This window comes from Cyanistes caeruleus, chromosome 1 (genome assembly GCF_971803275.1).
Source record: "Cyanistes caeruleus chromosome 1, bCyaCae1.hap1.1, whole genome shotgun sequence".
Classification (NCBI taxonomy): domain Eukaryota; kingdom Metazoa; phylum Chordata; class Aves; order Passeriformes; family Paridae; genus Cyanistes; species Cyanistes caeruleus.
Window position 1 is genome coordinate 89,821,822 of NC_141701.1, and position 26,059 is coordinate 89,847,880.

The 26,059-nt window shown below is 39.1% G+C and overlaps 2 protein-coding genes across 2 annotated transcripts in view; one reads left to right on the forward strand and one right to left on the reverse strand.

Moving 5' to 3' along the window:
• The window catches only part of ATXN1 (ataxin 1), a 474,819-nt gene that overhangs the window by 15,602 nt on the left and 433,158 nt on the right, over positions 1 to 26,059 (forward strand). The gene's annotated exons all lie outside the window — the stretch shown is intronic.
• Positions 1 to 26,059, reverse strand: part of CAP2 (cyclase associated actin cytoskeleton regulatory protein 2) — a 69,994-nt gene that overhangs the window by 10,440 nt on the left and 33,495 nt on the right. Inside the window, exons 5-7 of the mRNA XM_023919693.2 lie at positions 12,380 to 12,523; positions 12,072 to 12,157; positions 10,234 to 10,339 (exon numbers count right to left, since the gene is read on the reverse strand). Of these exons, the coding sequence (XP_023775461.1) occupies positions 10,234 to 10,339; positions 12,072 to 12,157; positions 12,380 to 12,523 (336 nt within the window). The remainder of the gene's footprint in view (positions 1 to 10,233; positions 10,340 to 12,071; positions 12,158 to 12,379; positions 12,524 to 26,059) is intronic.

The window sequence follows — 26,059 nt, forward strand, 5'->3', positions numbered from 1 at the left end:
ACTCACTATTCACAGTGTGAACATGCAGTTATGAATTATGTATGCTTTATGAAAGGCAATTAATAGCAGTAGTGGTAGTGGCTAATAACTTTTAGTCTGAGATGAAAATCTGTTTGCCACATTACAGACTGACATCTGATTTCTCAAAAATACCTACTGCTTCCACCTGCCTATCAATACAGTGCTGTGATTTTCCAGAAACTTGTGTAAGACTCACACATCCATTTAGAATTATCACCATCTAAATTGTGCAAAGGCCACAAAGATGCAGTAAAGAAAAAATTTCTGGAAGCTATCTGGTTATTCTGCATCTAACACAGATGGTAGGTCACTCTGGCAGTCCCTTTGCTTCAAGTGTCAAACTCAAGACCATCACAGATCAATGCAGGACACTCCAGGCTGAAATAATGCTGCTGAGTAGTGCATCAAAGGCAGTTTCCCAAATGGCAACTAGAGTATGGGAATATCCATGTAATTAGATGGAAGTAAAACTCAGAGGGGTTTACCGGTGGAAGTGGGTCATCTCTTTCCCAGAACCTTGAAAGAACTACCCTGTCAAAGTACAGATAAAAGGAAGGACTTTAAACACATCAGTTAAGTTTGGACATGGTTTTGTATGACTGGAGATAGCTGTCTTATTTATTTTCAATAAAGAGAAGATGTAGGAAAGGATCTGAGAAACTAGGAGCTTTTTTCTTTTTAGAAAAGTACTCATGAAAAAACAAGTCTACTCAAGAATCTCAATTTTTGGCCTGAGCAGCTAAGACATTCTAGTCCTTTAAGTGGGTTTCAAAACTAAGAAAAAAATGTATTCATTGCACTCATGCTGCCCATCTGCCTCTTCTTTTCTTTACAATCCTGGTCCCTCCATCAAAGTCAGTGGTTATCTCCACTGAGCACTAAAGACTTTGAGTTAGACCTAATTAAGAACATATAAGCTGTCACAAGATAAAGACACCTGAGGTTCTGTCACCCTTCCAACTTCTCCTCTTAATTTTGTACAGTCACAGAAATAAAAGACAGACTGAACCCTGGTTGTTAGCTTTTCTCCTGCATGGCAAATCTTGTCTAGTTTAAGATCTGAGTTACAGCTACACAAGCTAACTGATATTGTAGCATGCTACTTTCATCATCTAGGGCCATTCTGGAAACTGCAAACAACTTCAATCACAGATTAGGCTAGGCAAAATTGAAGGACAAATCACAGAAAAAAAGGTCTCTAAAGTACAGGGTTTAGCTGCTCCACTCAGTAGATCTCCCATCTCACAGCATGGATACCTCCAGTAGGACAATCCCCCATGGAATTAAAATAGCATGGAAAAGCCAGACAAGTCTCACTAACTTCACTGCTGGGAAGAAGGGTACAGTCCAACTCTGGCTACAGTCTTCTTTTCTTTGCCATTTTGATATACCTAACTGAAACCAAACAAATGAGGTGAAATTCTCTGTGGGAGAGTGGCTCAGGGAAACTCTCAAAAGGGGATAGAAAGCATAAAAGTGAACTGGAAATACAGAATACACATTTCACTTGCATTGCCTGCATGCCAGGAAAATGGGACCTGTGCTGCACTCAAATGCACTGATGTAAAGGGCAACTTAAAAATCAGCCAAGTAGTCTCAGGAACTTTTTTTAAAATTCATTTTGACATCTATTAAAAAATGAACCTTCAAGTTACCAACCTCAGTCACTGCCAATTACTTTGCTTTCCTTAGTTGCTAGTCTAAGACAACTTACAACCTCAGGCTCTAGAATATTTCTGAACCAAGCTCTTAAACTGTTCTGGTATCTGTAAGACTTGTGTATAGTCCTATCCAGTTTCAACAAAAGTTCCCTTCACAAAGTCCATTCATTTCTGTTCTGTATAGGGTGGTGTTTGTGAGAGCTGCTGGAAATAAAATAGCATGTTACATGCCCACAAAAGTTCATCTATCCTAAAGCAGCAGGTGCTTAGCAGCTTTTCTATTTGCAAACAACTATTCAGATTAACTTCACGCAGATGTTAACAACAGTGTGTCTTTACATAAAAAGTATTAAGAGCCATTTGGACCAGTGAAGGCAGTTGTTTGCAAGCTGCCTTTCTTCCTCTTTTATTTCAGCTGTTTGCCTTGGCAACAGCTGCTGTTCTTAGTGCTGGGGTGTCTGCAGACATCACGTCAAGTTATACTGATAGCTGACTGCTCCCGTTAACATGTCCATGTGATCATTTTTCCATCATTTACAAATATGCCCCCAGTGAAAATTAGCAGGGGAAGAGATAGAGTAAAAATGTAACACAAAAGTAAGCCTTAACTTTTAACCTGGTAGCTTTGCATCATAGTGAACTTGATGTGCTTTGAACAACGCTCCTGGAGCTTTTTGAAATTGAAGAAAATGCAATTCTCTGGGTAAGGACCTATCGGGAACAGGAGATGCAGGCCCTGTGACCATGTACTAAGAGCTCTGTAGGTGATAAAACATTCCACAAATTTCCTCTCAGGGAAAAAAATTGTCTTCAGCTTCCAACCATGCTCTAAATGGGGTGAAAGGAATGGGTCAGGGTTTGCTCCTTGCTGGATAACCCTAAGCCATCTGCATCTGCCCAAGGGCCTCTCATTGACTGTGGCACAGAAGTTTTCTTTAGCGACAGTGTCTGATGCTGCTCGCAGTGCTGGGTCTGATAAATGTCACTGTGCAAGGGTTTGCAGGATTGTGGTACAGCCTCAAAATATATTTCTACTTTCATCTTATTCAACTGGCAGAAGGGTGAGGTACACATTTTTTTCTCACTTAACAGGCTCGCTGGAAGAAAGTAATGATTGTTTATGTTGAGATAGCTGCCTGGCTGAAATTCTCATTTAATTCCCTTGAAATTGCAGCAGAGCTGAGTGAAGCCCTATGCTTTTCAGAAACTGGGCCTTGTTAGGCACATTTCTCCTAAAAGCTTCCTTCCCCCGGAGCACAGGGCAAAGCCAATCTTGTTAGAGAAATAAAAAGCTGTTCATATATAACACAAGTGCTCTGGATGCCATTCCATCACTAATTTTTGGTGGCTGTATGCAGCTTGACGTGTCTGAACCCAGCTACTGAGAGACAGTAAGAATTTCTTTTCATGTCTTATCGCAGATGTTACTATTTCCTGAGCTATTCTTGTTGAACAGCTCCCTGGGTTAGCCTTCCATGTCACTGTTACTATATTTGTAGTACTGCAGCAGCAAGGAGCCGCAGTCAGAGGCTCCTATCTCTGGGGATATGAGGGGCTTATGTGCCAGACCCTGTACAAACACCCGCAACGTTCCTCTGTGTTTATCCAGCTTTTGGCTGACACAGTGCAGCACAGAAATTGAGGGGAACAAAGTTCTTGTGCTGGCAACCTGCTGAGAGGCATCTGAACAATGCATTTCTTGAAGCTGCAATGCTTGATTTTACTCTGAGCCAGAAGATTATAAGCATCTATATAATGCACATAAATAAAATGATATATGCATGTGTATGATAATATAGGAACTATTTTGTTAGTCATTCCTATTAAGAGGTAAGTATCTATTTGCAGATGAAGCAACAGGTGGCTTAGAGGGAGGTCATGAAATCCCTCCCTTAATTTATTGAAAAGCCTTTTCATGACAGCAGACAAACAGGAATCCTAATGGGGAATACATTCTTCTCAAAAAAAAAAAAAAAAAAAAAAAGGGAAGGCTATCCCTGTTTTCTCCCCCTTTACAGTAATCCTAGTTTCACACCTAAAATGATTACAGCATTCTGTACTGTTCTTTCCATACATATGCACAGCAAAAGGCAAGAACTGTGAAGTTCAAAATATCATATATCAACCTCTGGGAACAGGTGGACTGTGACTCAGGGGCTAAGGTGTTTTTTTGGTAAAAGTAGCTTAGCACAACAGTTCTATTACCTACCCTATTCAAGCCACCTGTCTGCAAGGAGTTATGCTGCCCAAAGAGCTGCAATTTACTGGATGAAATAGCAGACTTACAGGGCCTGTAATCTTTGTCAGTTAAAACAAAAAACAACAAAAAAACAGGCCAGGTTATTTTCTTGTTACTGAGTCTCAGCAGAATTATTCATCTGTAGAATTTTCAAGCTTTGCAGCCCCCTGTAGTATGCTTTTGCCATTTATCACCTGTTCAGGATTTAAAATTACGCTTACATCTTCAGAGTTACCCAACCAGAAATGTTTATACAGCCATGGTCTTCTAAATAATTTGAGAACATATGATAATGTAATTGCCAACAAGTAATGTGCTCCAAAAGGTAGATTCAATCATCTTTTACTTATAGAAAAATTTGGTTAAAAAGAAGACCAATCCCTTTAGCAAGGTATACCTTTCCCTTTCTCTCTGTTTGGCATACTTTCAATTTTGTAGTTTCTTTACCTTTTCCATCGGAACTAGGCTGCATGCCGCACCCAGGTTTTCCCTTACCATGTCTGAATGGTGCTTGGTCAAAGTTAAGAGAATGTAATTGATATACAGTAGAGACAAATATTTTCAGCCACTGTTGGAATAAGAGAGTAAAAATATTTTCTTTCAAAGGGACAGGGATGTGACTGACGCAGATTCCACCAAAGAGGCAACTATTGTAGAAGTGCCAGGATAGCCAGTTTCGTAATTGATCCTGTACCAAAAACCAGAACACTGCCTATTCTCCGAGAAAGAAACACCTGCAACTAAAGGATGCAATTTTTTTCAACAAAAAATTGTAAGGGAACAGGGAGTAGAGAAGAGGAAGGGTAGAGAAAGGAATGGAAGGTATATAGAAATTGAGAGAAAAGGCTGTCACTGAGAAAAACTGAGCACTGTGGAAATGTCTACATCTTATCCAAGATACAGCCATTTAAACTGGTATATCTATGCTGCCCTTACTTCTATCTGAATAAGGCCTCTGGGATTGCAGTCATGGCTGTGGCTGGAATTTGGCACTAGAGTTTTGACCTTTAGCTTTAGTGAAGTGGCTCAGACGATGGCTGCTTGATAAGTAGGTCAAACTAAACACAGCACAGAAGAGATACAGGACAAATAATAGGAGGCTTTTGCCTGCAGAAGTTGGTCTTTTGCAGCTTGTTCACATCAGTATGTACAGAGACGATATATTACAGGAAAATGTTTTGATAGAACAGGAGAGAGGCAGTGCCATTTTATAAGAAAATGTCTGGAGGTAATTATTTAGACTAAAATAAAATGCCCAAGTCTGCACTGAGACTAGGATAATTGCACTCAATAAGGCTAATGTAGGAATTATGATGGTACTTCTCGGTGTGGAGCTTGTGGAGAATTTCAGCTTTTAAAGAATGTTTTTAGAGTACTATCTAAGGAGTAATAAATGTTTTTAAAAATGCTATTTCAGGAGAAAAAATACTTGAAGATACTGGCTTCAATGGGAACAGGATTTAAATGAGTCTCAACTGCTTTTAAAGATGTGTAGACTTCATCCTAAGTTGTTTTGATTTGTAAAGGGGGAGAGGATTTCACTCATCACTTGAGTGAAATTCTGTATTAGAAACTAAATACTGTAATGAAATTCACTTCTAGTTTCTAAATATTTCCTGTTTGTAAATACACCTGCTGGTAAAATCTATCCTAAAGTACTATTGTATACAAAGAACAAAAAGTTAAGTACAGATCCACCTGGAAAAATTGTACAAGACAATTTTGCTCAAATATTTTTGAGCAAGATTTGTGTCTTAACACTTGATATATGGAAAACTACAGCAGTCTCTCATTATTACTGGTTGTTTTCTTGCTGCAAGGTTAACCTGCAGAAATAGGACCAGAAGTTTCACTTCCCCCAGACTACTCATGCAGGCCTTGTAGCAAACAAACTTTTCATTAGGCATTCTTGTGAGCTTATATTACAGCTGTTCATTTATTTTCATCACCAAAAAAATGTGGAGGGTAGAAAGAGGCATGCTTCAATAGAATCCCTTCTTCAAGGAAAAAGGAAAAAAAAAAGGAAAAAAAGGCACTTGCTCTTCATCAGAGAGAACTGAAAAAGGACAGGTCACTATACAGACTGCTTGTTAAAGACAGAAAGCTGTAGCAAGAAAAAATGACTGCATAGGTAAAATACCACCCTGGGCACTTAAAATATTTCATTGTAACAACAGCTTTTTCCAAAGACTCACTGACATCTAAGAATGTCATATCTGGTAGCAAATTAAAACAAATCTCCATTAGGCTGGTAATTGCTATTGTCCACAATGTCAAGATGGCTAAATTGAGATTTAGTGAGTATAGTGACCACTCAGCACAGGGTGTAGGAGACAGAAGGACACTTTGCATCCAAGATAACAAGCTACACAATTACATTTTTAAGGAAATACTGTAGATCCATCAGTCTTGCACTGACAAGCTTGTTTTCTCTTACATATACACAATCAATCAATGGAAATTACTATTTCAGATTAAATCCTGCTCACAAACATACATTAAATAGGTTCTTTCATTCTGTGAGCACAGTACCATCAAATATCCTAACCATATTCATCATGCCTTGAAATACAAATTTAAATAGTCCAGTCCAGTTTTATACCACCACTCCACATGAGGAGCAAAATGGGTTCAGATGCTCAAAAGTCTATAGGTCCTTAACTACACTATTTCCTTCTAAGTGTATTCTTAAATGCACTGTATTATTCACTTCTTCCTTGGCTTTCTCCTCACACAGTCACACACATTTCAATAGGATGCCCTTAAGAAGTAAAATATTGTCACACATCTTGGACAGAACCCAAGTGAGACAGAACTTTGTTAGATCCAAAAATCCATGAACATCTGCTTTTATCACAAACTTTTTATGAAGCAGATAGAGATAACTGTTATCATCAGAAGTGACTGCTTGGACAGTATTTCAATGCTTTGCACCTATTTTTGTGTCTTCTAATTTATTACATTTCTTTCTTTTTCCTCTTAAGTGTCTGCCTGTATGCCTGCTGCCAGAGCCAAGAACACTTTCCTGTATGCACTAGTGATCTGTTCCAAGGCTGGCTGCAGCTGCCCTGGGCAGCTTGATTGAAGGGTATGGGAGGCTGGAAATGGCACAGCTTTGGGAAATTGCACAGACATAAATGTACACACCACAGTATAAGCACCCATAGCTTAGGGGGCCAAGCTCCAACTCAGAAATCCTGTCCCCTTCTTTTTGGAAACCCAAGCATAGGAAACCCTCTGATCTAGGCTTATGCTCCTGGGGGTTTGCTGGAGTTCAAGCAATTACAATACAGCTGAGAGAGAAGCAGTAGTTAACATTCTTCCTGACTCTTCACTCTTGTTAGAAATATCCAAATGTGTTACTTAAGAGGTTTTTATAGAAACTTCATGCATTGCTTTGTTGACTTCTGCAGATATGAAGGGTAAATTATTGGTATAACACACTTTTAAATCTGTACTTATATGCCCCAAGACATTTCTCTCTATCTTCCTCTGTAAGGAAATACCTTTTCTACACCAATGTCTACCTTTCATAAATGTTCCAATTTGTTAATGCCTTGCCAAACTACTGCTTTTTCCTTTTTTCCTTTTATGCATTTAAGTGGAAGCTGGTGTGTGCAATGATTAACAACTGTGTCTGGAATATATCTGCAGCTTTTATATATATCATACTTCTGTCTAGACCCCGATTCTGCAGACCTTTATGCTTAACTTCACACAATGTGAATCTGTGACTTTCATTCTCACTTTAAAATGTGTAACAAAAATGAAATTATCACTTGAGCAACTCATTGCTTTCTGGAATGTATTTGTTACCAAGCTTCATAGAAGTATTTAAATAACATTTAAGCTATTTAAACAACCTGATAACTTACTGGATTCTAATTTTCTTAGACTCACATTTAGTAAAACTTAAAAAAATATACATCCATAAAAATGAGTCTGAAATTTAATCTTTCAGACTCATCACACAGAGGACAATTTAAAAGAGCCATACTTCCAAGACAACTTCCAGATATGAGTGATATCCAAAGTAAAGTGAAATCAATACTTCAGATGCAATGATGGGCTCATCACTCATGATGGAATGAGCATTGTTGGCAGGAAATAAATAAACAAGTCACACCTAGATTTCAGCAATTTCTTGGACAGCTGAAGACAGAGAAATATAAAGATACAATGGATGAGGTACTGGTTTTAGGACCAGTCAAACTTAACCTGCAACAGCTACCCTTCTGAGAAAAACTACCAATACTCACCAGCACTGAGAGCTCCTCCTATTTGATCAAGTGGCTGTAACAAACCCTTACCTTACAACACTATTTCCATACTTGTGAAGTTCTATTAAAGGTGAAGAATATTCTTTTTCTGTATTAACAGTATGAATTTTGTCCCAGATTCTCAGGCTAATTCAGCTAATGGGGTACTACAATCCTTTTTCCTTATGTAATAATAATTGAAAAATCATTAGGTCTTCTCACATTCACTGATCATAATAGAATAGGATGTACCTAGTGTGAAATATTGTACTAAATAAAGGAATTATGTTTAATATTTAAAATTTTTACTATAGAAACCTACAACGTAGTCAATAATTACAGTCTTCTAATTTATCATGTTCAAACATTTTTGCATGGCTTCAGACTAAGATGTACACTCAGATCATTGCTCTCTCCTGTGTTTGAACTCACACTCAAATGCTTGAGAACTGAAAAGGCCTTGTACAATGTCTCATGAAGGGTATGAAGAGAAGTTGCTGAACACAAGTAACCTACATTTTCTTACATGGTTATAACCTCCATAAAGGGAGAGAGAAAGGAACTTTTCCAGGTACCACAGAATCAGAGAAAGGTTTGGATTGGAAGGGACCTTGAAGATCATCCAGTTCCAAGCCCCTGCCATGGGCAGGGACACCTTTCATAGACCACATTGATCAGAATCCCACCCAGTCTGGCCTTGAACACTTCCACGGATGGGGCATCTACACCTTCTATGGGCAGTGTCTCCTTCTATTCCAGTGTCTCCTCACCCACGCAATAAAGAATTTCTTCCTTATATTCAGTCTTTCAATTTAAAACTATTGTCCCCTGTTCTGTCATTACAAGCCTTGGTAATGTCTTTCTCAGTCTTTCTCACAAGCCCACTTTATATACTATTGCAAGGCTGCAAAAAGGTCTCTATGAAGCCTTCTCTTCTGCAGGCTGAAAAAAACCCAACTCTCTTGGCCTTTCTTCACAGGAAAGGTGTTCCAGCTCTTATTCCGTGTTAAGCTACACTTCATAGAATCACAGAATACATTGGAAGGCCATTAATCTGAAAGTTCTACTTCACTTCCCTATGTTCCCAAGTTCTTAAAATTGTTGGTTTTGAGAACTAAATGGTGGCCTCTATTAGTTCTCTGAATAGTCATTCAATTAAAAATAATGACATTTGTGTACATCGAAGAAATTATAAATTTGGTGTGAAAAACTGCATGTGCAAGTGTATACAGTAGGTTTAGGAGATGGTATCAGTAAAGAGCAGGCTGATTACATTTTTAATGTATTTCAGCAGTTCTTCCAATCTGATAATAAACTGATAATAATCTGATAATAAAGTAAATTTGATAATAAAGTAAAATAGAACACTGTATCAATGTAGACAGAGGGCATAAACTCTTACATTTATACCCAACGTAAAATTAATTTTTCATGTTTATACCTCTCAGTGAAAAATATTCATTGCTATCATCTCACATGCAATACATAGAAGCAGGTTATATAAGGAACATAAATAATTAGGTAATACAGTTATATTTACTCTCTCTGTTTCCAGAAGTTATTTCTGTATGTCTAAAATAATAGTTTAATAAAGCTAGCCATCTATGAAGTTATGTATCCCTTGTCTTTGTCTTTCCTGATATTAAATCTCTCTCATTGTTCAGATTCTTCCCACCACTCTTCTCCTTTCCATTGACATGCTCCCTCAGTTTTCCTTTGGTCTGACATGTCCTTCATTTTTTTGCATTTTGTCTTGTTCCTACCTTCTACAGGCATGGAGAACTGTGTCTGCTTCTCTTTACCCTCTGCAGCTAATGGTTATGGCTATAATAATCCCAAGTAATTATTTTCTCTTCCTCCAAACCTCTACCACAATGGCCTGAACATCTCCACCTATATTTCAAACATTTATTGGCTTGGTTAGGAAATCCATGGACCATGACTTCTTTTCCTGTCCTACATATTTATTTTTCCTGAGCTAATGACCCTCATGAAAAGAGAAACTAGCTACTGGCTTCTTATGATTCTTCTTGAAGAAAGAAAGAGTACTTACAGTTTTACTCCAGGTGAGACCTGTGGTGTGATGTTCTTTGATATAAGCTTGGAGCTCAGACCAGATGTTCAGATATGATTTCACCCAATCAACATGGCGTGTGTCACTGTAAAAACAGAGGCAATATTTATGTGTGAATGTACTTAAAAACAGAGCAGTGCTGCTCTTGCTTAAAGCAGGTAAAACCCAATGTCTGCCTTAAAGCCATGGACAAATCAGTTAGCAGGCAGCAAACCAGCCCATTGCCGCAAAGACTGAAGCTACTACACTGGAAAGCATCGAGATCCTTCTAGAGGACAAACCAAGGGCAAAGGATGCCTCTAGCAGAGAGTGTTTCCTGCTAGAAGTGTGTGTCACCATTCTTCTCAGTCTCAAAGTCAACTGAAAAAGCACTAAAGGCACATTGAGATGTTCAGCAGGTACCCAGACTCAGTTTCAGGGTGCTGAACTTTAGAAAATTTAATATCCAGGGATTCTGTAAGATATTCTGGCTGCCACATTCAAAATGTGGCCACGGCAATACTAGGTCATGTTACAGTCATCAGACTTAAATATTTGTGCATCAAGAATTTTTAAAGTACAAGTCACAGTTTTGCTTTAGAATCGTTATTGTTAGTCCTCCAATGGGACTATAAATGAAACCAGGAAATATGTAGAGAGAAACTGCTTGTAAGATGAAATCCACAGTTAGAACAAATTACTAGTGAATAGTGATGGCTTACAAGGATTTGTGTGTCTACCTTCTATTTATTTTCTTTGAATTTGATCCTTAATTATGTGGAGGACCTGGGTCAACAGGTTTAATCCAAAGCCTACTGAAGTTAAGGGAGAGCCTTCCATACTTGTGGAAGACATACAGACATTGTGGATTGATTCAGTGAAAAACAGGAAAAGATTTCCTTATTAAAGGAAGAACTAAATACCTAAATAATGTACTCTATTTATACCATTACATGAGACATTTTTTTCTCCAGTGTAAGTACTGATGCTATGGTGTAAAAATCATCAGTTACCCCAGCATCAGTTACTACCTTCAGGAGATAAACTTGGGCTTTAGGAAGAATATATAATATATATAAAATAACATACTATATATAGTATATAATATATATTTATACATGTATGAGAAATATAAATACATGTGGAAAGTTTTAATAGCTAAAATTTTCCTCACTAAAGAGAAAAAAATTCAATAGTAAATAACATTCTTCACTGGGATATAAAAATCAAGAGCCAAAATCTGGCCTTCAAAAGCACCAAGTCAACAGGATTTATATATGACTTTACAAAGAGGGCATAAGAAGGACCTGAATTTTTTGCTCTTTCTCCATCAGTTCACAGATATCATTCATGGAACCTTTTTTGAGAATTCCTTGTGCTCTTTAAGAACAGTGAAGTGGTGCAGAGAAAAATCAAATTAGGAGCTATGGAATCTGAAGGTGCATATATGTACCACCTAAATACACATTTTCCAGCCAAGAGCAAGAACAGCAACAGTCTGAGAGCACAAACGAGAGGAGGATGCACAGCAGCCAGCTAGCCACACGTCACTATGTAAATAGGCATTTGCATATAAGCTCACGATGCTGGAATACCAGAAAAATTAAAAATAATCTTAAAATGTGCAGAGAGTGAAATCCAGCACTGCTAATGCTGCTGCTATTCTCACTGCAGCATGCTGCAGGTCAGAGGTGAGGAGGGAAAACTATACTACCGCAAGAAGGTTTTATCAAGTGCTTTTGATTTTACAAAATACTTTCTCTGACAGCACTGTGAAACCTACTGTATGGTTAATGCTCTGTTGTCTGGCTAGTGGATACTGGAGCTTGGCAACATACCTGTTCTTGTAGTCCTTTAATACCCTGTTAGTATAAAAGGTAGCAGCATCATTCATCTCCTTGACATAAGGGCCTGGTTTAGGAGACTAGGACCATCACCCCATGGTAGCAGGAAACAACAGAAGGAGAAAGGAAGTAAAACATTAGTCAGACACCTCCCCTGGCATACTAGGTTTATTACCTTCTTGGGTGTAGTAGACTGAAGAACTATACACGAGACTGGAACACTGCAAAATTTGGAACAATCCTGGGCCGTACCATCCAGAAGCCTATTAACAGCCCTCCCAACCATCCCATGTGTCACTCACCACTGCTATCCACCCAAGGGCAGGGATGCTCTCACTAACAGCTGAGAGGTGGTTGAACATTTTACTTCCTCTGTTCCTTTCTCTGAAGTTCTGGATTTCTTGAATCTTCTCTGATATTGGCTTAAGAAGCATTGCCACCTCATTCTAAAAAAAGGGAGAGGAGAAGAGAAGGAGAAGAAGGAGAAGGAGAAGGAGAAGGAGAAGGAGAAGGAGAAGGAGAAGGAGAAGGAGGAGAAGGAGAAGGAGAAGGAGAAGGAGAAGGAGAAGGAGAAGGAGAAGGAGAAGGAGAAGGAGAAGGAGAAGGAGAAGGAGAAGGAGAAGGAGAAGGAGAAGGAGAAGGAGAAGGAGAAGGAGAAGGAGAAGGAGAAGGAGAAGGAGAAGGAGAAGGAGAAGGAGAAGGAGAAGGAGAAGGAGAAGGAGAAGGAGAAGGAGAAGGAGAAGGAGAAGGAGAAGGAGAAGGAGAAGGAGAAGGAGAAGAAGAAGGAGGAGAAGGAGGAGAAGGAGAAGGAGAAGGAGGAGAAGGAGGAGAAGAGACACAGCTGTTAACAGTGGGTGGTCCAAGAGCACCATGTGGTTTAATATTGTCCTCCTTGCCTACTGATTTAATATCCATAAAGAAAGGTCATCATAAATTTCTACATTACAGTAACAATTTATTTACCCTCCTATTGCTGCAGTGATAAAATGCACAGACATTAAATATTAATATTTGTTGTAGCAAAAATTGTTCTCAGCACTGGCAACATTTTCACATGCTGCACAGATTAAGACCCATATCAACCCCATAGCTCAGAGTTAGCAGCATGATTGTGGTTTTCATCTGATATTGCTGGAACTTCTTCAGATGTTTGAGTTTTTCATGCTATTAACTAGGTTGTTCTTCCAAAGAAACACAAACTACATGTTAGTTGCCTGTTATCCTCTGGCAACAAGACTAAGAAAGTAATACACAGAAGGCAAGATTTATTTTACCTTTCTTTATTGGTACATTTTAATGTTTTGGCTGCAAGTAATACAAGAGGAATTCATGGGAAATATACTGCCTCCAAGCCATGTTTTGGGGCAGTTCTCCTGGGTTAATCAGAAATTAATGGTATCCATGGGAGTGACTGCTGAGTGGAAGGAATAGTGTCTGGAGTGAAGAGAAAAGCAAAATGAATGCAGAAGCTATCCAAGCTCTTTCCTGTGCAAAGTGAATTCTAATCACACTGGTCCAGTGTCTCAGAAAAACGAATTTAGAGCAGTAATTCACTGGGAAAAATTCTTCCACTCAGAAAACAGCAGATTGAGAGACATGTAGTCATCAGTTTACAAGCAAAACAACTGCTATACCTTGCAACCCTATAATATTGCAAAAATATGCTCACCAAACCCATACAATGCACCACCAAAGAAAGTGCACCAATCTGATTCTCCCTGGCACTTCACTTGGAAATCACTCAGGATGTAGCAGAACTCTTCATTTTTTCTCACCTTTTCCAGGCATATTTGTGATGCGCTTGCTGGAGACAACTGATAATTATAGGCCAGCTAGGCTGACCTCAGTACCTGGTAAGGTAATGCAGCAGTTTATACTGAGTGACATCATGCAGCACTTACAGGATGGCCAGGGTATCAGACCCAGCCAGCATGGGTGGGTTTAGGAGGGGAAGGTTGCTTTTGACCAACCTGATCTCCTTTTATGACCAGGTGACCCACCTGGTGGATGCAGGAAAGGCTGTGGATGTTGTGTATTTGGACTTCAGCAAGGCCTTTGACACTGTATCCCACAGCACACTCCTGGAACTGCTGGCAGCCCATGGCTTGGACAGGAGCACTCTGTGCTGGGTTAGGAGCTGGCTGGATGGCTGGGCCCAGAGAGTGGTGGTGAACGGTGCTGCACCCAGCTGGTGGCCAGGCACCAGTGGTGTCCCTCAGGGGTCTGTGCTGGGGCCTGTTCTGTCCAATATTTTTATTGATGACATGGATGAGGGTATTGAGTCTTCCATTAGTAAATTTGCAGATGACACTAAGCTGGGAGTGTGTGTTGATCTGTTGGAAGGGAAGAGGGCTCTGCAGAGAGACCAGCAATGGTTGGATGGATGGGCAGAGTCCAATGGGGTGAAGTTTAATAGGTCCAAGTGCCAAGTCCTGCATTTTGGCCACAACCACCCCCTGAAGCGCTACAGGCTGGGGCTGGTGTGGCTGGACAGGGCCCAGGCAGAAAGGGACCTGGGGGTGCTGGTGACAGCCAGCTGGACATGAGCCAGCAGTGTGCCCTGGTGGCCAAGAAGGCCAATGGCTCCTGGCCTGTATCAGGAATGTTGTGGCCAGCAGGAGCAGGGAGGTCATTCTTCCCCTGCACTTGGCACTGGTGAGGCTGCACCTGGAGTGCTGTGTCCAGTTCTGGGCCCCTCAGGTTAGGGGATGTTGAGATGCTTGAGCGTCTCCAGAGGAGGCAACGAGGCTGGTGAGGGGCTTGGAACACGAGCCCTGTGAGGAACAGCTGATGGAGCTGGGGCTGTTTAGCTTGGAAAAAAGGAGACTCAGAGGTGACCTTATCACTCTCTACAACTTCCTGACCTGTGGTTGTAGGCAGGTTGGTGTAAGTCTCTTTCTGAGAGAGTGAGAGGACACAATCTCAAGCTGTGCCAAGGAAAATATAGGTTGGATATTAGGAAAAAGTTTTTCACTGAAAGAATAATGAAGTACTGGAATGGTCTGTCTGGGAGGTGGTGGAGTCACCATCCCTGGATGTGTTTAAAAGAAGACTGGATGTAACACTCAGTGCCATAGTCTATTTGTGGTGTTAGGGCATGGGTTGGACCCGATGATCTTGAACCTAGTCATTCTATTGAAATATTCTGTTGAAAACTAATCTTCATGATGCTGAAGACCAATGCTGACATGATACACACAAGATGATGGGCACGTATGTTCTGCTTGATTTCTTTTTCTTTTCACCCTTCCAGAAGACCTCAGCATTAGAAAATTTTATGTAACCTTAGAATAAGCCTGTTTGTTATGGATCAACACAAGTCAAAGACAGTTCAAAAACATGTCAAAAGGAGGTTGTGCATTTTGAAAAGTATTTTGATCCATCTAAAGAACCTACAGAACATTTTCGTGGTAGAGTAATTTTGAGAAAGGCCTGTGCATCTAAAATACATGGGGATATGTGATCTTTCCCAACAACAAAATGGGTTGGGAGAAAACAAATATTTACATTATTACTGGGAAATGAAAAATTTTTTTGTTGATGACTTAATGACCAGCATAAGTCATTAAGTCTGAAAAAGCCCTGAAGCCTCCATGATTTGTAGTTCTTAAAATATGACTTTGTTGCCATAACATGATAAAGTCTGCAGAAATTCTCCTTTCTAATTTTTGCTTGTTTACAACATGCTGCAGCTGGTTGGGTATTTTCTTATTTTTTAGGGAAATCTTTCAAGTATGACAGTAGTTAACAAAACTGAAATTTAAGAAAGTGCTTGTACTGCTTTGATATTATGCCAGTTTTCCTCCCATAAAGTCTGAGGGATATTTACAGTCCTTAGCTTACTGTGAATCTTCATGGCCCAGTTCCAGACAAAGAGAATATCAGAGCTAAAAATACAGCTCCACAGATGCCTGGTGTATCTAGACAGCACTGGGAGGCAGCACATTTCTGTGGATAGTGCACAGAAGTGGGAATCCTTAAATGGGGGTTCTCTTTGCAGCTCTCCCACCAAATTGTCATCAGATTTCAGGAAAGCTGTGTTAGCTTTCTGTGCTTCGATTTCCTAGATATGAAATGGTGTTAAACATAGCTGTTTTATTTTATAGAATGCTTTGATATCTATAGATAAGAAGGCAATATTAGGGTCAAACATTTTTCTGAATGACCACAGTGACCCACACCTCCTATTCCTTCTAGAAAAGCTCTCAGCCACTTTTCTGAGGATCTTCTGTCAGTGGTACAGAGATTATTTCAGTCCCTCAGAACACATGACAATCTATCCAATGATTAAATATTTATAAGAAATGTTTATAAAAATGTAGTGGAGTTATTTAATTTCACAGAAACTGTTCAAGTTCTAAAGGTGAAATATGTGTTGCTAAGGAATGTTGCTCAAAGTAATCATTGCAGTGACACCAGAGAGGGTTTGAGGCTTTGCTCAGCTCTGTCCCATGTCAGAGGTCCTGGCAGAGCAGCACAGTCCACCTTCCCTCCACTCTGTACTCATCCTGTTCTGCAATGGCTGCACAAAATGTGTGTGTTCGTGGAAGCTTCTTGTCATCCAGGTCTCTGTGTAAGGGTTAGACACAGAACACAGCCTGCAAGGAATCACTTAATTGAGTTCTCTCTCAGTTCTAAATTTTTAGTCAGTGATTAAACTGCAGATGAATTACAGTGTATATGGCATATGGGTATAGAAAGGCTCATTAATTCTGGCAGTAATCAGTCTTGTTTGGCTTTACAATGCAGAAACAGTTGTGCTGAGGGTTCTAGAAGAATGATCTCTTTATTGCAATGAATATTAAAACAGCTGACTTAATAAAATTGTCTGTATTGCATCTCTAAGAAAACCGAATTCCAGGAGATGAATCAGAACTGCTGGAAAAATCTTTGGCATGCCTTTGGCATGTGCTAGATAAAATTTCTCGTCATTCAAGACACAGCACAGTTGTTTAACAGAAATTTAAGAGTCTCTTTATAAACACCATTCCTATTATAATATCAGTTTTGCTGAAATGCTTAAAAATGCAACATGAGCACAACTGAAAAATATCACAAGTAATTACCAGTATCCATTTTTTCCTTTTAAAATAATGATTTTAAACCACATTGCCATTTTAAATACAAATAACTAGACAACCAGCCAGTTTATAATATTTTATAATTCTTATTAGAAAATCAAGAGTAGTAAGACTAATGCCATGATTAGCCAAAACACTCTGAAAAAGTTCCAGCATGCAACAAGAACTGCCTTAGGCTTTAGTTTCAGAGACTTAACAGTCTTAGCCCAGTCTCATAAAATGGCCTGGAATACTAGTATTCCAACAGACCACACTACACAGACTTTCTTCTCCTTCACACATTTGCATTACCCATACAAGAAATTCCCCAGATGACAGGCTTAATAGGACTGGGGCACAGGGACACTCAGTTCAGGAGAATGGCCAAAGTTTTGGGTTTTGTAATGTTTGAAATCTGCCTGTAAAGTCACACTAAACTGAACAGCTTGCTTAAATTTTTGGCTGCTTAAGCCAGTGATTACTTGAAAATCTCAGCTTTAATTTGAGAAAATGGGTATTTTCTCAGGACCACTGTTGTCCAGAAACCCACCAGCATGAATCACAAAGGCACAAAACACAGCAGGTAAATAAAAATATAGTTTTTAAAGATCTTATGTATTTTTAAGCTAATCTTACATGGTTTTGAGGGGTGAGATTATTTACCGAAGGATTTTTATGTTGATGAATGGCAACACAATTCAGACCTCACTATTACAGTGTTTAAATCAACCTGACCTATTATGAAAACAAACATACCAAGAGAACAAATACCCTTTTAAGTTATGCAAAATGAAGGCATGGCAACCTTTGGTGTAAGAGCAGCAAAATAAAACTCAGAGAATTTGGGATCAACAGCTCCTTCGTTTTACTCAGCTGCAACCCGAATAGCATGAGTACAACTTTTATTCCATGGTGTACAGTTCTTCGTACTTACATAAAATCTCCATCATACTTACTTTGTATTTTTAAGGTTCAAGTTTGAAACATGGAGCTGATCTGAATCAGGTGTCTTTGTATGTGTTGGCAAGAAGTAGAGCCTAATAGGAATGGTTCTGCAGAGCAAAACAGTTGGTGCTGAGGCCCTGACATTCACAGTATACATGTAAGGGGGGAGCTATTTGGGAGTAGCTGTAAATTGTGGTTTAGATGCTGCCTGGGAATGTATCTTCCACTTAACTTCATCAGAAATATACCACCTTCTACACCTTAAGCTGCTCTATAATATGAAATACAATATAGTAAATGGGGCTGATTTGAAGGAGAAATACAGTCCCATTGTGAGCTAATATACTAACGTAGACACAGCCATTATCTCTGCAAACAGCCTGGTACAGTCCCATCCCACATTTCATCCTTTCAAGAGATGAAAGATGTCATGAATAACAACAACCACACTCAGTTCTAACAATGCAACAGGCAAGCGTTTGCTCTCAGCTGAGACGTGATTTCCTCTGCTGTAAATGAAGAAAGAGATATCCCTGAGGAATTCTTTCCACATATTAATAGATATTAGATGACTGTATGTTAGAAGACATTAACAGATGTGAAGAAATGGACTCTAGAGGTGCCGACCATTACTGTAAAGAGAGCCTAGGAAACGTCTTACACAACATTCCTACCTTGACAGTTTAAAGCCGATGAGCAGAAGCCCATCATCTTGTGTCTACAGGAGTAAGATCACCAGTAAGATGGATTTCTGCTATGAGTGGTTGTGATTCTAGAACTGAAATAGTTTTTGATTAACCGTATTTCCCTTTTTTTTTTTTTTGTATTTTCAAAATCTATAAAGAAGACTTTAAGTTTGTCATTGTTTTGGTATGTATGCAGTTTAAGAAAGGCCTATGTTTTTTCTCTAAGTCTTTATTCATAGCCTGGATGGAATCAGTGTTCAGATTAGGCTGAGAAATAACCTATTTATTTAAGTATATATAAAATATATATTTTTTTACCCCACTGCACCTTAATCTAATGTTTTCTCTACAAGTATTTTCTATGTTTTCTGGCTGTAGAGACCACAAGTGAGATTTTTTCTCTGAGATCACTACGTTTATGTCCCTCTAGTATTCTGATATTTTCAGGGTTCAAATCTCTCCTCCTAGACATTAATTTATTATGACCTGGTTTTCTTAGACTGTAAATCTTCAACCTAGTGGTGTAACAAGTATTTGATGTGTTGGTCAACAGTACAGGTTTTGCCACTTCAACTCACTGCTGTGCAGCAGCAGGGCTATGACACAGAGAGACAAATTTGCAGAACTGTCTGGTCAGCTTCATCAGCACAGAAGCTTAGACACATTTGTGTGCTTCCAAAGTGACTTAATTGGTATTTGGCTTTTATTCCTCTTAGATAGCACAAAAATTTTCAATGTAACAGCCAATCTCAGCTGTAGCAGTTTTGTCCTTTGTGGGAAAAAACAGGGAATACCAAACCGTAACGCCACATGACAAATTACTAGTTTAACTAGTAACTAATTTGTGGATTTATTTTAAAATATAAACTCTGAGGGAGGGAAAATGGAGAGGAATGTGAAAGACAAACCACTTCTAACCAGTGGAGAAATCCAGGGCCTGATACAACCTGCATGCATCAGTTTGCAGCAGTGCAGAATCACCCCCACTACCTTTGGCTGGGACTGGATGGTTTTTAAATGGACTTGAATGTTCTGTGTGTTGTATTCTTGTCCACTACAGCTTTCTGTGGGCAGTATTTTCAACAAGAAAGGGTCCTCCTGCTTTAGGCACATGGGCAACAGCCCACAATTAAGCAACAAGAGCAATTACACTAATAAACTGCTTTCAACTTTTTGATTTACTACTCCTCAATCCTGCTGCTGCTGTGATTGTAGCCCGTATCAGTGAGAGGACCAGGGTATTCCAGGTAGCAAGGAGATAGTATTCTGTTAAGACACAGTTGTTTTGTTCACAACATCTGAGATCCCATGAATCTTTGCTAAGAGCAATCACCTTTCATGGGGCATGTCCCAGGAAAGGGATGTTAGATGTTGCAGGCTTCCATCCTTGGACAAATCTACCCGGTTCACTGAGCAGTCCTGGAACTGACATAACTTTTGGAATTCACAAATCATCAGATGTGGTCTGATTTAGACTGAAGTAAAATTTACAAAAAAAGAAAACAATTAATTAACCTGTGAATCAAAAAGCCCTGCTTTTCAGTCATCTGTGCCCCCAGTGCTTTCCTTTTTAGAAGGTTATGTGCATAAATCCCAGGAAAGAATTGCATAACACAGCAAAAAGAGAGTGCAAGTTTGGATTTGTGTTTAGCAGAAATAAAGAATATGGAACTTAATGGGAGAGGGAATGTCCTATCAACTTAGTTCAGTAGGGTCTCACATGGCACAGTTTGAATATGAACATTGCTACAGAGGCTGAAAACTACCCTGGTGATTTTCAGACATTATGTTACAAACAGCAGAATTCCAGCAAAGGTTTGCAGATCCCTAGAATTTCTTAGCATATCAAATGAGGATCTAGAGTATACAGGTACACTGGAGGTCACAAGTGCAAGAAGCCTTTGGTTACTGGAGCCTGATTCTTGCACAGAACGTGAATGCTGGCAAATCTGTGCCCAGGGATGTTGGTGTGAGCCAGTCTAGAGCATCCACTGATGTGAATCTCTGCCTCTGTTCTGTGCAAGCTGGGTGATGCTGCACTGATCATGGCCCTTCCCAAGATCCCTGAGTGTCTGTGGGCCTTCTTACTGCGGAGTGCACTGCCCCTGGGGCAGAAGTGAATCTCAAATGCATCCACCTTTTATTGACCTGGGAGTTTTGGCAAACACAAGTGAAGAAAGTGAACTGGTACAAGGATACCTAGAGAAGTTAACTAAAAGAAAGTCATTGAGGTGCTGGAGTGTGTCCAGAGAAGGGCAATGAAGCTGGTGAAGGATCTAGAGAGTAAGTCCTATGAAGGGCCAATTAGGGAGCTGGGGGTATTTAGCCTGGAAAAAAGGAGGCTCAGAGAGACCTTATTGCTCTCTAACACCACCTGAAAGGAAGTTGCAGTGAGGTAGGGGTCAGTTTCTACACCCAGACAAGTGGCAGGACAAAAGAAAACGACCTCAAGATGCAACAGGGGAGGTTTAAATTGGAGCTTGGGTAAAATTTCTTCACTGAAAAGATTGTCAAGTACAGGAACAACCTGCCCAGGGAAGTGACTGAGCCAGCATCCTTGAAGGCATTTAAAAGACATGTAAATGTGGTGATTAGACACATGGTTTAGTGGTGGAGTTGGCAGTGCTGGGTTTATGACTGAGGACCTTAAAGATTTTTTCAAACCTAAACGATTCTATGAACTGAAAATATAGTGAGTTTGAGGCTGATAAAATGCAGATGAGTGATTCTGAGGCAGAATTATGAGGTAGCAGGTGTCAGGGGCTATCTGGATATGAAACAGAGTAAGCCTGCAACAATATCCAAAAATGAGCCTGTGAACTCTGCACTGCAGTGGGTTAGTGACTGGAAACTGTTGGTCCATCCCTGCTGCTGTGACCACACCTCACATGCAGTTGTAGGCTTGCTGATAACAGAAGTATGCCAACAGTTTGGCAAGATTTCAGAGAACAGGACCGGGGAAAGGGGTTCCCTTTCGAGCTCAGGACTCTCAGGCTCTGTCCATGTCACTCTTGGCACCTTCTGTGAGTTTGAGGCCTGAGGACCTTAAAAGGATTGAACCAAATTCTTCCTTAAGCTATTTCTAGACACAGACTAGACTAGACACAAACTGCAGGTTTGCAGCAGTCAACCAGCTGAGAGAATGGCAGCAAAACTCAGCCCAAACACTTTTACATAAGAAAGTAATAAATTAACAAGGTGAGGAGTATCCTGCTGTTTATATTTTTGGAAAACAGTATGGGTGATCCCAGTAAGCATGAAGAAAAGTAGGGGGAAATGGAATGGCATAAGCAAGTCAAGGTAATTAGAAAACAAATCTTGCTAGAATGCAGAATAATAAGTCCCAGGAGTCCTGTTACTGAAGTACTTTAAAATAGAAAGAGAAGAAAATGAGCAATCCCATACTGACAGAGAGTAGGGAACTGTGAATCTTCATCTTTTGACTTCTACATAAAAATTCTAAGAATGAGTCCTCTATTCAAAGATTTTGCCACAACCATTCTAATCTTACAATAGATTTTTTTTCCATTTTCTTTCTGCTCGGCTGTAATAAAAAAAAATGGAAGGATTTATTCTCATGGTTCTAAGTCCAAATGCAAATACAGTTTATTGGGCTTCTATGAGGTGGGGTGAGATGTTCCTTTTCTAGGAAAAAAAAGGAAGCTGTCCTTTACCTATCACTTTTTTCCCACCCCTTTACTCCCACCTGTGTGCAAGATCTGGATATGTAAACTAGGGATTTAGTTGGAATGTTTGTCTGCACAATGTCAGTAATTAAATCCATGAGCTTTGGCAGTCATATGAACTCAGCATTCTTTTCTAATGAGAAATTACGTAATCATTTATAGTCTGAACTGCATCTGTCATTTAAATCTGTTTGTAGTACTTCTTACCACGAACACACTCATCCTGCATATGCTTATATTGATTCAGAAAAATATTAATCTCGTTAATTTGTTCTCAGTATAAGAACAATGGATTCCTCATGCCCTCAAAGCAACTCTTAAAACTGTTTGAACTTTAAAGTGAAATTTAACAACTCATACAGAGAAGGCAGTATATGAGTCACCATTCACAAATAACTTAATGCAGTGGCTTTGAGGAGTGATCAGTATTCAGGATGGCAAACTAAAAAAGTTGTTAAACAGATAAATTTGCTCAGGATCAGTAGTAACTTTAAAAATTATTATACAACGAAATAAAAAAAAAAAATCAGTCAGGATTGTATTTGGCTTATACTGTGGGAAAAGAAAATTCATATCCAAACTATTTCAGAATGTTTTAAGAAGGTTTATGCTAAAACCTCTCTTCTGAATAGTCCAACCAACATGTAAACATATGGTCTCAAAATACCTTTTAAAACAACTTCTCACAGATTACAGCAATATTCTAATTTATTTTCCCATCTTCTCTGTACTCTCTTATACACTCATATATTCTCTTATACTATTTGTAAAGTAAACAATTTATAACCAACATTTTTATTGTTTTAATGTTTGAAGTTTGGCATCAGATAATAATTTTTAATAAGTGTATGGAGTGAAAAATCCCATCTTGTTGAATGAGCCTGTATCTAGCAGCCATTAGCTGGGACATACACAAACAGGAATATCAACTGGTGGTTTTGTCATATGATCTCTTCCACTGCACATACAAATATAGAACATGACCATAAAAAGTAACAGAACATGCTCTCTGTGAAGTAATTTATTGCAGTTGATGCTAGATTGGTATGCCAGCTGGAATTACCTTCCTGGCTCCTACTATTTTCACATATACAGATAATAAAGGCTGTGCACTGCAACGGATTTCAAATGGAAAAAATAACATTACTAAGAAGCAAAACTCCACAAAAGCAACTTTTAGCAATCTTGACTGTTTGAAAATGTTTGCTAGTAGCTCACAGCATGAACTAAAGAGTGAAATGAATTCCAGAACTTCACCATTATCATAGAGAGAAAAAAATACCACTTTTTGATGATATACATTTCTCCCTTTTTTAAGCACAAAAATATCCACAGATTATTTTATATATATAGGAGCTTTCTTTTTGTTTGACTTCCTTATTCATTAGTTTGTAAGCTGCAAGAGCTGAGCTAATTTATTTTTCCAGCGCATTTTCCCCTCCCTCCCTCATTTTTTTTTTTTTTTTTAAAGGCACCATGTATGACAGCCCAACATGACAGGAACTCAGTAAATCCCCTCAGTCTCCACACCGCTGTCTCTGAATGTCTACAAAGCTACTATGCCATAATCGCAACTCGCTGGCTCATTCACAGCTTTACATTATAAAGCAAACAGTCTAGACAGTTGAATGACAGAATTACTCTCTTTTCTCTTGCATTTATAGATATGCTGTCATCTTCATTTGCTTTTCTCTACTCTGTGCATTCTGATACGCTAATGATCAGCTTTCCTGTTTGGATTCCACACTGACTCCATGGCTCTAAGCTATAAATACAACCAGAGCTGAGATGACATCACAGCAATAAGGTCCTGGGGGAGCAGGGGCAGGATGCCTATTTCTTTCCTTCTCCTGGGTTAGCTGGTGATTACTAGCTTTTTCAAAATGGTTAACCAATGTGACTTTACCATAGAAATTTTTTTCTTCATTGTGATGGAGATATAAAAAACCTAATGCCTGGAACCATCACTTTCTGCAGTGGGAAAAAGATATTCAATTTGTACAGAATAGGCAGCCTTCAATTATTTTCACACCCATCCATAGTATAATTGAGTGTATCTGTGCAAAAAATATATGCAAAAAAGGGAAAAAGAATGAACAACAATATGTATTTTGATTTTTATAAAAATGTAGCATTATTTAAAGCTAGCAGTCTTTAAAAAACTTAAGTAACTGGACTGGGTTTGGTCTCACTGATAAAAAGAAACTTTAATCTGTAATATTCCTGGTACTTTAACTTTGGAATGATGTGTACACACATATCATGTGGCACTTCCTCTTATCATGTGCTAAAGGATAGTTAAATGATAAAATTTTACTTTCTTGCCTTCAACAAACTGCAGAAATCTATGCAAGCCTCACAATATGCAAGACATATGGATTGCCAGCTCTGGTGATGTTAATGACAAGGTTTTTATTATTTGTTGCTTTTCTTAATGCTTCTGTAGCCATCATTCTGGATTGCCAGAGAATCTCTTTTTATCTCTACTCTTTTTTTGTTGTTTTGTTTTTTTAGCATGTTTTGTTGACATTTTAAAATGAAAATCTCTAAACTTTACAGTTGAAAAATCTCAAACTTGACCTCTTACTTGAGGTCAGAAAGTTGTAAAGGCAGCAGTAGGGAGAAGCCATTGCCATTCTCACTAAAAAAGCAGAGAATCCTACTGATTGCACATTAGCACAGGAGGCTAAACCAGGACCCACAACTTATCCTTGCACCAGAGCTGGGACAATCCCAACACCTCACAACGCTGCATTACATTATGGGACATCAGAAACTGTTCACTGGGGAGTATTTTACCTATGAACATGTAGAATTTTTTGGGCCACTGGCTGCAATTGTATTCACTGCCAATATAAATGACTGCTCGAGGCCTGTACCAATGGGAATTTTGCCTGTTCTGTGTGAGCCATGACCCACTTTTACTCCCTGAGATTAGGGACAGCTGGAAAAAAAACTGATCTCTTCTTGCTTGGAACCCTAAAATCGACCCTTGAATATCTATGGGCTTTGTTTTTTAATTTTCCTTGAGTACCCTTGCCATTAAGACATACTGACTAGAAAAACTTCTAAATTGTGTCTTTAAAAACAATAGTGACATCAAAACTTTAATAAATTATACCATGTGCAGTGAGTTATGATTTGCAAGAATGGATTTTAATACACTTTGGAGCAGGGAACTAGTGGAAAAAGGCAGAACTGAAGGCCATGATAACGACTGTGCAAGGGAAGACTTCATTCTCTGCGTACTCCAAGAAGGAAGGTTCAAGGGTGGTGCCCCAGAAGAGCTATCTGATTGCTATTCCCAAGAGAGATACAATGCTATTGGCCATGAGCCCTCTAGAAACTACAAATGAGATTCATAACCACTCCACAGCTTCCCTGAGCTTTCTTGTGAGGGGTGGATTTAAAAAGTTACCACTAAATCATGAATATAAATCAACTTGATAAAAGTTTATTTTTCGTTTTATTGACAAAGTGCCTTGCCTCCTTTCCAGAACTGGCCTAACCTGAACCTCAGTTTGGAAAATACTAACTGTATGGGCCAATATTGGTTTTTCTCTCCCTAGCTTATACCCTGACTTCAATGTCTACCATGTAGCATC